We start from the raw sequence: 12149 nt of genomic DNA, 5'->3' as shown, positions 1-12149 counted from the left end.
CGTGACCTAAAGAGGCTGACTCAGAGGAAATTTCCCAATGAAAATCTCTTTACTTTATGTATCTTAACATACTGAAACTATTATTTTGAGAACAGTAGTTCACCAAACATATTAACATTGATCAAAGGTGAAATCAAAAGTTTATTTTCTATGTTAAAGCTCTTTCTTCCTTTAAATTGAGCAAATATATAAGAAAGAATGTAGGGAATAGCAAAATTACAGTTAGTAACCAAAATTTTCAATACATTGTATCATATCCGTATGATTTTTAAATAGTCTTTTTAGATTCGAAAAATAATGTCTTAATTATCAATATCATAACAAAGTAAACATAAATGAAAAATTTAAATTTTAACTGTCATAGACTCATATTTAAACAAGAACGACATACTTTAAATTTTCCCATCCACTATCGTAGGAGTGTTCACGTACTTACTAACGCAATGACTATCAAAATAAAATATTCTAAAAAAGAATTTATAATTGAATATGAAATGCATTCTGCATAAATATGAAAAGATACATAGGAATTATGTAAATCATACTTCCCTATCTACAACACAAAGTAATCAAATGAACATTTTGCGAAACAGAAAGCAATATTAAAAAAATGTCAGTTGTGAATGCAATATTTTCTTCTTGTTTACTCTCCTTGGATACATAAGTTTCAACTTTCACAATCAATTTAAACAAGTTTTCAGCTTTATTCTTACAAATTTTCATGAAGTTAGTAGCTGCATTCTATTAAAATTATTGAAATGATGACAAAAAATTTAATGATCAGAATTTCTTTTATGCAAAATGTAAAACATTATCTAAAACCTTAAAGTTCTGTAAATATTTCTTTCATTGCAAAAATGCAATTTGTGAGAAAGAACGAGCCATGGATGACTTGAAAAATAAAATAAAATTTCTTACCTGTTTTTGTGTTATAAATTATATCTATTATAGATTATTAAAGACCAAAGATTTTCATTTCTTTTTTATTCTTCATTACCGTGAAATATTAGTAAAATGCTTTTATATTTGCATAACTAGTTTAAATATAAAAAAGAGTTTTAGAAAATCCAGACTGAACTCTGCTGTACAGTAGCATTACTAAAAAAAAATTGGCAAAGAATTCAAAACTAAATTCGAAATAGGCGCTCGCATTTGCGAATGCTTACAGTGCTAAAGAGCCAAATTAGGATTTGACTCGGCCGTTTTCTAGTACGTCATCGCTCATTTAAGGTAATCACTGATGAGGCCTTCTTGTAGGTAGTGATGATAGAACCTGGACCAGTGGCATGGAAGTACGAAGCCCATCCACCGAGCCACTGGGCTTCATTCATAATAGCAGCAAATCAAATAAATTTTTCAGTGAAAAATAATTTGTTTCCCTCAGTTTCTCCTTATTTATGTTAAGTAAAAATATAATACCTCAAATCGCTTTTTGAAATGTTGAACAATAAACTAATGTTAAACAATTCACTTTTTTGATACGGTCTGAAATAGCTTTACTGTATTACATAAACTGAACTAATAAAGAAATATAACTGGTTCACAGCTTTCCACATTTCAAGAATCTGGATCAACTCACAGCACACCTTCATCTCCTGTTCCATCAGTGACTGCAACTTGGCCAAGTTTGCAGGAACCTGCAATGCCCGAAAAGGAACCTGTTAATTTATTGAATAGATACCAAAGACCTCATACAATATCATCTGGTGAGTTTATTATTTACCTTTAATAGCTATTTATTCTTTTAAAAACTATAAAAGATTTCTGCATAAAGGATAAACATCTCCATCTCAAAGACAGCCCCGGCGATTGGGGCTTACAAGTGGGAAGGAGGGGGCGACAAAAAAAAAAAAAAAAACAATTTAAAGCCTTGGGGAGAGGGGGGGATGTGTTACTTTGTGGGACATGAGACTTTTTGAGGCAGCAAAAGATTTAAAAAAAAAGAAGAAGAAAGAAGAAAGTAATAAATTTTGTAAGGGCTTGTTTTGAGAACATTGAAGCAGATAAGTGGAAATTGATGTAAGTCTAACAACTTGCGTTTTTCTTAAGATTCTGATGAATTTTGTACACAACTTTCCTAGAAGAAAATTTTTAGACATGAACTAGACTGACATTATTTAAAATGAAGTATTTTGAAGTGTCCCAAACACTTGTTCTAAAACAAGTATGTCTTGTTTAAGCAAAATAATTTATTTACTAATATCTAAACAATGAATACCTTAACTAAAAGTTATTGCTTATGCTAAATAATGTTTTTAAGCAATTATACAAAGTACAACAAACAATTATGTTCTGAAAATTTTGACATCGTTTACTTTTTTTATAATTTCTAGTTTTGGTTTCTAAATTGGAAAATGAAATAAATTAACTATAAAAAGAAGGTGGGTTGCATCCCCCCTTGCTGCCTTCTCCGCTCTAGGTGGGCACCCCTGTAATAACTCCTTTAATGAAAAAACTTATTTTTAGAAACATTATCAACATTGAGCTCGTGCTTAGCCCAAAAATTTGCATGAAGTGTTTGAGATTTCAATTTTTTTACAAATTTTTCAGTTATATAAAAAGTTGGGAGCTTTTCCAACATATACTGCCTTAAATCTGCTGATTTTGTTTTTTATTTTAACAGTTTATTTATTTGATTTAAACTATAAAATAACTGACCAAGGCAATCAGCATGATCATTTGCCAAATCTGCAGCTTCAAGTACTGACACTCTTGAGTCAAAAATTGAAAATGATGTATTACGTGACAAACTTTTAACATCAAGAACTCAAAAATTTGGGTTTATATCAAGCAAACAAGCATTAGGGAAATATTTCATGATATATTCAGTAAGTTACCGCCCTATAGCCAGGGCTAAGGCAGAAGTTTCATGTATTTCTGCCTTAGCCCTGGCTATAGGGTGGTAACTTACTGAATATACCTGCCTTGCCTTCAATCTTTGAGTTGAACCGAACCATTGCTTTGGTCACTCGTCTGTTCAGTGCTAATTCTGTGTTAGCTACTAGTTTGTTTGGCACTCTTGGCTTCCTTAAGAGGTTTCCCACCTCCAGCTCAGTCACTCCTATGCCATGCTGATGAGTGCTAATAAGCACGAAACTGCAGTCCTCTGCTGAAATTGACTGAGCTTGCGCTGTATTTCATGTATTTCATGATATGTTTCTTGATAAAGCAATCACAGCAAAATTTTAAATTAAATTTGGAAAATAATTCTGGTTTTTTTTTTATTTACTAATTGTACAACATCAGTCTTTATTTTATTATTTTAAGCTGCTTTTATTATTTTAAGGCAGTGGTAGTCAGTCTCATCCTTTTGCTACCCACTATTAAAGGTAGATTTTGAAGCTATTTTAGTGAAGTATAAAACAGTTTATCTAATAATGCTGAAACTTAATAGTGAACTTGTATCTAAATCATCACTCATGTTTTTATCATTGTAAAAAAAAAAAAAAAAAAAAAAAAAAAAACATGCTTTCAAATAATCCTCGCCAAACCTTGAAAAGCTCATTTTATCCTTAAAAAGTCCTTGAATGCTCCTTGAAAACAAATTCCAATTTCATGTACAAACTGAATCACTCTAGTGAAAGAATTTGAGAATACTCCTCCCCCTATTTTGAAACTTTATGATTTGCTGCTTTTTCAAAAAGGTGTCTACACTTTTTGCAGTGTCGTACATAGCACTCTGGCAACCTTCCTGGTTTGGGGGGGGGGAGGGGTGCAAGAGGTATGAGGGCGCAGGCTTTGAAAAAAACACACTATGTTAAAATGTTACAAAAATATTCTTTGGGGGGGGGGGCAACAAAGTCTATGCACGCTACTGACTTTCTGATTTTTACGTTTTTGTAGTGCTATTGATCTTATTTTTTTAATCTTGTTTACAGCATATGAAAAATCTAATCACAGTAGGCCTGCTCTGACTGTACACACTTTTCTGCCACTGGATCAAGGTACTGATTTTAGAGATAATTACTGCTCCGTAGGAACTTTTAAATCACTTGGAAATAAATTTAAAGATCGTAATTGGAGAAGTCAACCTGGTACACCAGTATACAGCCGCCCTTCTCTACCCGAAAGGTAACAACCTATTCTAAATGTTTCTTTGCAGGGCATTTTCTGTATAAAACATAAATGAACTTTTTCTAAAAATATATTTTCAAGAAGTAATATGAAGTTTAACCCACTTTTAAAGTGAAGGGGTTATCAATTTATGCACAATGTGTGTACTATTATTAATTTTATTTTATTTTACTCATTTATTTGTGCTGTTTGTTCAAAACTTATACTCGATAAACCAATTAGATCAACTTGTCGGAAATAGTTGCTTACCATTGCTTAACCATAATGAAAATAGAAAAAAAAAAGTTGAAATTAGTAATTTTCAAATATATTTTAAAGCTTACCAAGAACCTTAAATTATTCGTAATCAAATAAATTATTATTAATAGGAAACTCATTGTTCAAATTGTTCAAAGGAGCACAAGCTACGTATATCTTTAACTATTTTGCATGTTGCATGTCTATGTTTTATTCACTTCATTTACTGTAATAGGAAAGTAAGACTTAAATTTTGAATTTTAGATCCATTTTCAGAGCTATTGAGAGAAAAAATCAAATTGCACTTCCTAAAATTGTAAATTGTTGTGAAAAATAAAATAATGAATAAATTCATTCACTATAAACCAGGTGTTCTCAAACTAGGTGCTGCGGCACCATGGGGTTTTGCAGGAAGTGGTGAGGGGTGCCGCGAAGTATCCATAGTATCAATACATAATATGTAAGGCGAGTGCGCCAAATAAATACCCTGTAAGGAAATCCTCCATTTTTTTGATATAGTGTAACAAAAATTCACTAGATGCTCCTTCATCATCATCAAAAAGTCTATCTGATGATAAAGCGTTATCAACAAGCCATTTTTAACTACTAGGCAACAGTGTAGCAAAACTTGTTGCAGAAGAGTGATGCCAAAACCAACTGGTCTTATTTTACGGTAAATTTTGTTTCTACATGGTTCCTAAAGTTTAACTAGAAGAAAAAAGTTGCATACTGTTAACCTAAATTTGGTAGTTGATGAATTCAGAAAGAAAAATACCGTTGTGTGTTTTTATTCCCCCCCCCCTGAAATTTGATAACCTAGAAAAGAAAATTGTAGTACGATAGGACCTTGGTTCACCTTAACACTTTGTCCTTATATTATTATACCAGAGTATTTGGGAGGAGGAAATGATCCTGTGCTGCATATGCTGCACATATGTGCACCAACTGTGCACAAGTGTAGGGAAAAACCCCTAAAAATAACAACTTATTAATTAAGAAATAAATAAATACCTTTGTGCGAAAATGTAACTGGTAATCAACTACAAATTTTTGCAGATTATTGAATACATATGTCCCTAGGTTACCTAAAACCTCAAAACTGCAATTCTGCTAATTTTGTGCATCAAAGTGTTGTTGATTACCAGTGACTTATTAGTTGTTTACATAATAGAGATGGACAAGGGTGCCGAGAGAAAATTCTAAATCTTCAAAGGGTGCTGCGAGTTGAAAAGGTTTGAGAACCACTGCTCTAAACCAAGTCAGTCCTAATAATCTTGCCTTTACTAAATATATTTTACTGCATATAGGTTCAATATTCAATATTATTTAACATTTACTTAGTATAAAACTTTGACAAAGATTTTGAGTTTTTTAAATTAAATTCAAAGGTGTTTAATTACGTACAAAGGAACAATTCTTGATCCTTATTATTATTTTTTTTTAAATTAGTGGGGAAAAAAGTAAGTAGCCTATATAAAAAACTTATTACTAAAATGGTGCTTACAGAACAAATTTATGTTTTGATGCATTAATTTGAGTTTTAAGAATTTTTAATTTTTTAGTATTTAGTTTCATTTAAGCATTAACGCTCTTGTATTGTCAGCGAAAGAAAATATATACATGTAGCTCCAAATGGATTAATTATAAATTTGAAAACAAATTTGTAAGAAAAATCACCGATTCAGTTTCCATGTTGCATTTAAAATATTTTAAAATCTCATTTCAGGATTGATGACAATTCCAGATCGAAGCCATCCATTCCTGAAAAATCAGCTTCCATCAAAGCAAAACATGACAAATTATTTAATGAGCCAAATAAAAGCCTGCCTGATTTTAACAGAACTCCATATGATCAAGGTAAAAATATTTGTGTTTTGGTACTGTTAAAATTTTTCAAGCATGAGAAACTTCCACGGAATGATGCTATTTCACTTTTTTTTTGTTGCTGCTTAATTTTCTTATTTCCCCTCTTCTTTGCTTTTTGTTTCACAAAATATCATGAAAGATCCATCTATGGCTGTCACCTATGTCTTAAAGGAGGATTTTGATTATGTTGGGTCATTTCCCTGAGAAGCTATAAAATATTTCCAACTTTAAGGAGAAAGTCTTATGAAATATTCTATTCATGCTTCACACATTCAATCTTGGTTATGCCATTTTATAGGAGTTAAAAATCAGAGCCACAATAGGCAAAATTAAAGTTTTTGCTATGACCTGCTGCAAAAACGTCAAAATTTCAGGTTTTGTGATTAAATAGGAAATTTTTGCAAGTAAAATTATCCATTTTTACAAAAGATGATAAGTATAATTCAAAATTGTGTTCCTCTTAATCAAAAATTTAAAAGATGTGTTTTAGCTCAATTGAAATTCCGTTGGTTCTTTGTTTAATGACTCTCTATTTAGCGACTTTCTCTATTTAAAGATGTCTTTTGACAGTCCTGTATGCTCTACTGTAGTTTTGAAAGCATTCTATTTAAGAACGCATTCTACCTAAGACTACTTTTTCAGTCCCTTGAAAGTCGTTGAATTGTGAATCAACTGTATATAGATTTTTTTTTTTTTTAGTATATATACTGAAAAGCTGTACTTATTTTATATTTGTCCTTTTTGTGTTCAAGACTATTGAAAATACAGTATAACTCTGATTTAATAATTGTCAAGGGTTACCATTAAATCAGGGATATCGTTAAATCGAGGAGCATAGACATTCAATGCAGTCAAATCTGGATCAGTGGAGTGTATCATTAAATTGCGGAAAACGTTAAATCGGGTATCGTTAAATCCAAGTTATACTGCAGTTTGTTTTATTTTTTAAAATGGCAATTGAGATTTTAGTTGTTAATCTATTTAACCCTTATCTTCTGGTTCTGGTTTCAAAAACAAACACAATTGCTTTTAGTTTTAAATATATTCATGTTTGTTCCTAACTTGCCCTAAATAATTTACATTTCCACTTATTATACAATGTTTATCTTTCGTAATAATTCCCTCAATCTCAGTTCCCTGTAATTGAACTGCTCAAGTCCGAGTGTGGTTGCCAATGTTATACAGTAGAGTCTCAAAAATCCGAGGTAATTGGAGCTCGCCCTAGCTTGGATTACTGAAAACTCGGATTATCGGAAAAATTATTTGGACTACCTAAGGACATGCGCTGTTTACTTCCTTGTACTATGAAAAAGAAATATTGTTGTCTCCTCTAAATATTTATCACTCAAATATCAACATAAATTTATGTTTTAATTAACCCTGAAGGAGTTTTGATGTCTGCATGTTCTTATGTGTAAATTTGCAGGCAACAAAAACCTGCCCTTTGATCGTCCTCGAATAAGTTTTGATGAGTTTTGTAGTGACATTTGTTTCTATGCGTGAGCGTACTTATGTTCCCCCTTTAAATACAACAACGTTAGTCATAGGAGGATAAAATTTCGTATATACGCTTCGTACAGCGTCAAGTTTTGCACTTTCCTTTTAAATCGCAATTGGATGTTCAAAAAAAAAAAAAAATTGTTTGTTCCTCCTTTGAAGCAAAACGATGTTTTAATTTCAAGTTATTTTTTGTATCAACCAATTTTCTTCTTTCTCCAAGGCTTACTTAATCCATCTCTAACAGTCAAAAAATATTTCCTGTCACTTGGCAAATGTTATTGACATAAACCTTTCAATTTCTTTTTATTACCTTATTGTATATTGTTAGGAAAGTTCTACATTGCAAAATATTTCAATTTTCAGATAAAAACGTATTTGTCTCTTAAAACTATACCTTAAAAATAATAACAAAGCACCTCGGATTAAGCAGAACCTCGGATTTTTGAGACTCGTATTTTCGAGACTCTACTGTATCTTATTTATACTCTCATTTATTTCTAGTTGTGCCGCATCCAATCTATGCCAACACTTCAGAGTTGACTGCAATGTGTTCTTCTAACGAAGAACTGAGCTCCAGCAGGGCAGAAAATAAAGAGGTTTGTACAATCACATATTTGTTGGTTTTTCAGTGAAGTGGTTTTTCCTTCTTATCTCTTTTTGGTTATGAAATTAAGCTTTAATTAATTATTATAGAGATGGTATTACTAGATTGAAAAGTATAGTAACTTCCACTGGTGTGACCACAATTGATCTTATTGGTCATTAGGTATTATTGGTGTCAGAATATCCCAGTCTCCTCAATTCATTTTTATGTCAAAAGTATCAGGTTTTGGGATCACCGTATTTATATTGATGCTATTAATTTTTCAATCAATAATTTAAATTTGAGAATGGATTGTTTTCGCCGCAGAGCAAGCTATTCTGTGGGTTATGTAAAAGAAAAGATGGAGGACTCAGTTTTTATGAAATTGAATCGTATGTGACGTGATACTGAAAGTAACTTGATGATAGCAGGTTGGAAGGTGTGAATGGCAATCTGTGATAGAACGTTTGTGTCTCCATGGCTAATTAATTGCAAATATTAAAAGACGGTTTTTGAATTGAAGTGATCTGCCACAAAGATCATGATTTTCAAGTCTTGTGAAAAAGCTCTTTTCAAATGCAGAAAACAGGAGCTCATTGCAGGTTTTGATGCTTGATTCACATCTTTTCAGGAAGGAAGTTTTGAAAACTTCCTGGAAGAATGCAGATATGTATGAATAAAAAAGAATCCCTACAATAAAAGGAGGAAAATAAAAATAACCTACAGTCGGACCTCCATATATCGAAGTAGCAAATTGCCGGAAAAAAATTCGATATATAGAAATTTCGATATATAGAAACGATCTTATTTTATCGTACAAATCACCTAAAACATAAAAATTGAAGCTAATTTTCGTGCATGAAACCCAATTTCTAATTTATACGAGCATCGGATTAAACGAAAGTTAATAACTGAAAAATTAACAGAAATTACATTTTTGTGCCTTCATACATCTTGATTCTTCCGCAGTTCAACTTGATTCGCAACATGAGGGGATTTTCGCTTTGACAGTGTAATCGAGAGAAAAGTAAAAAATCAATCTACTTAACTTGAATGATTTTTACTGAAGCTAAAAAGACTAGGAATGATAATCAACAGACAAAAAGGATAACGTGAAACTGATTTTACAGTGTTACTGGTTACCACTAAGGTTTGAAATAAACCTGAGGGAATCTAAGAACTTCAGAACGGAACAACGACCTATCTACACACCCCTCAAATCCAGATTGCTTATGAGTTTCTTAGCAACCTTTAGTAAACATAATTTTTTCCCCTAACCTTCATTTTTCATGAGACAAACAGTCTAAAGTGGAAAAAAAAATCTACGAATGTCTCAAAAAAAATTCGATATATAGAGATTTTTTCGATATATAGAAACAATTTCTCTATGTAATGAACATTGAAATTTACTGGGATTTCGATATATAGAAAATTTTGATATGTGGAAGTTCGATATATGGAGGCTCGACTGTATTTAAAAAAAAAAATCTGAACTCTTAATGTCTCACATTGATGGTAATATTATGCAAATATTGTTGTGAAAAGGTGAAGGGATAAATTCAGTGGAAAAGAATTTGTACTCTTTTTATAAACCACAAAGCAAAGTGCGTAGGAGCTTGTCAAACATTGCCAAAATCAATATTGCTGAAATTTGATGTTTATTTAAAGGAAGCAATCCGTTACAAAATATTAATAGTTATATTAAAATGAAAAAGATTTCTCAGTTAATAACAATACCCAAGCCATGAAATATGCAAAATTTGAATCTATGTAACTGTTTGATCTGTTTTAGCCATTCAACTTCCGGGAGACATTCGCAAGCCCTATGAGCTGAGAATTACATAAGAAGATTAAGGAATATTTTTTTCTTCTGAAATGTATAATTTATTGGGACTATGTTTATGTATTGTGTTTTTTGTTAGTTATCTTCAAGAAAAATACAATTATACAGTTGTTCATCTTGAAGTTTATCAGATTATGCTGGTTATTTATTCTTATCAATCACTTCATGTTTTCAAAGTCTTAATGTTTTCATATTAGGTAGCGAGTACTAAAAGTCATTTCAAAGTTTTTGAAAGGAAGGGGCAAAAGGATATATATACTCAATGCATAATGAATTGTAAAAAGAGCTAAAGTCATGCCCACATGTAAGTACAGTGATTTCTAGAAGCCAGGGGTGGGGGTGCAATTGTCTAATGATGGGCCTAAGTAGTTTAGTAACAGATTCTTGTGAATCCTTCTGTATATCTGAATTTTTTATGTACAGTTCACCTCTCGCCCTGAAAGAGGTCAATGAGGCAATCTTCAAATACCTGACCTTTTTTTTTAATCAATGAATTGATAATTTTTCTTGTCTGCATGTTTTCTTCATTTTTTCCATCAAGAAAGCTCTAAAGAAACTAAAACATTTTCATATCTTTGAAACTGACCTTGTTGCAAAAATAGCCTTCATCTGATCTCCCCCCCCCCCCTTTTTTTGAAATTGTAGTTTTAAAATGCTATTTTCGGCATTCTTTAGCAATGAACGAGGATTCAGAAGCCCTCTCCCCAAAAGTTTTTCTAAATTGAAACTTTAAAAATGCAATTGCAGATAATCTTTGGATAACATTAGGAGGGGACCAGATATTTTTTGAAATTGAAGCTCCAAGAACAGAATTTTCGACTATCTTCATTCTTGTTAGTGCACGAGGTGTCTGGGTGTTCTCCCTAAAGAAGGCAGTAATTTTTCCTTTTAGACAGGCAATGAGCAGTATAATTTCACCGCCACCATTACAGTTTATGAATTTTTGTTTTTTTGGTCAGAGATTCCCCCCCCCCCCCCCCCCACTTTGAACATTTTTGATCAGTAGAGCTTGGCGCCTTTGTGACTCTGCTGCCATTGTGCGCCACACACCTTGCATTTAGGCATTTAGGTACGGCGCAGCCCAGGCTGTGGCCCACAAACACGGTGCAACCATTTAGTGTCATGAGAGTGAATTTCATGAGCCAGTTAGTATTTACAAGACAGTGGTGGAAGGTTATGAACAACCACCATGAGATCAGCTGGTGTTTCATGTTCAATTGAATTTAATGAGGCTTTAGTGATAAAAACAAAGAACTTTTGCTCATTTTGAAGAGAAATAAAAAATTTTGCCCATCGCTCATCCTTTCCTCATCCTATTACTGGATATCATCAGATTTATCAGTGTCTGTTATTGGGGGTCGGACTTTTTTTCGAAATTGAGCAATTAAAAATAGGATTAGCTAATTCAGAGGATCCAGAAACAGTCAAACGCTAGATGAGATGTAGTTGCATGAGAGTAAAATAGTTTAAAAAGTCTATATACATCAAAAAGCTGAGAAAGTTGAGTTAACCTGAGAGCGATGGCTTAAGCATATCTGTTACTGGTGCCATTACCCTAAATGGTAAAATGTTCTATGAATATTCTTTAATTACAAAAAATGAGTTTAAATTAGTTATCATCAGCTTCATTCTTTTGATGATTATGCTTTTTTTTAAATTAAGGTTAAAAACCGAAAGGAATTTGCTGCAGTACTAAATGAAGGACTTCGTTTGCAAACGAGATGGTCTAGAATAGATGGATCAATATCCGAAACTGAAGTTGCTCCTGCAATTCCAAAGCACTGTCGACCAGCAGTAGGAACTAGTGAAACGTTACCAAGATCAAGAGGTTTGAAGATTTTGCTTTTGAATTATATTCCTATGCTTTTCATGTCATAATTTTTTTTAATTTGGTATGTAGCAATTATTTACACAGCTTCTTAACTTTCTTTCATATCAAAAATGGAGCATTCACATTCGTAATTAGTATAGCATGTTTCATTTCATTCGTCAGCTTTGTTATGTCATGAATCTTGTAGTTTAAAATTTTTTTTGTATAATTATAAA

At 32.1% G+C, this 12149-nt stretch overlaps 1 protein-coding gene across 1 annotated transcript in view; it reads left to right on the top strand.

The window, feature by feature from the left end:
* Window positions 1-12149, top strand: part of LOC129223996 (uncharacterized) — an 84785-nt gene that overhangs the window by 66982 nt on the left and 5654 nt on the right. Inside the window, exons 11-15 of the mRNA XM_054858389.1 lie at window positions 1547-1706; window positions 3879-4071; window positions 6038-6168; window positions 8179-8273; window positions 11766-11931. Coding sequence (XP_054714364.1) covers window positions 1547-1706; window positions 3879-4071; window positions 6038-6168; window positions 8179-8273; window positions 11766-11931 — 745 coding nt within the window. The remainder of the gene's footprint in view (window positions 1-1546; window positions 1707-3878; window positions 4072-6037; window positions 6169-8178; window positions 8274-11765; window positions 11932-12149) is intronic.

This window comes from Uloborus diversus, chromosome 6 (assembly GCF_026930045.1).
Source record: "Uloborus diversus isolate 005 chromosome 6, Udiv.v.3.1, whole genome shotgun sequence".
NCBI classification, from domain to species: domain Eukaryota; kingdom Metazoa; phylum Arthropoda; class Arachnida; order Araneae; family Uloboridae; genus Uloborus; species Uloborus diversus.
Note: the sequence above shows the minus strand (reverse complement) of the source record. Positions and strands in the feature narration are given on the sequence as shown.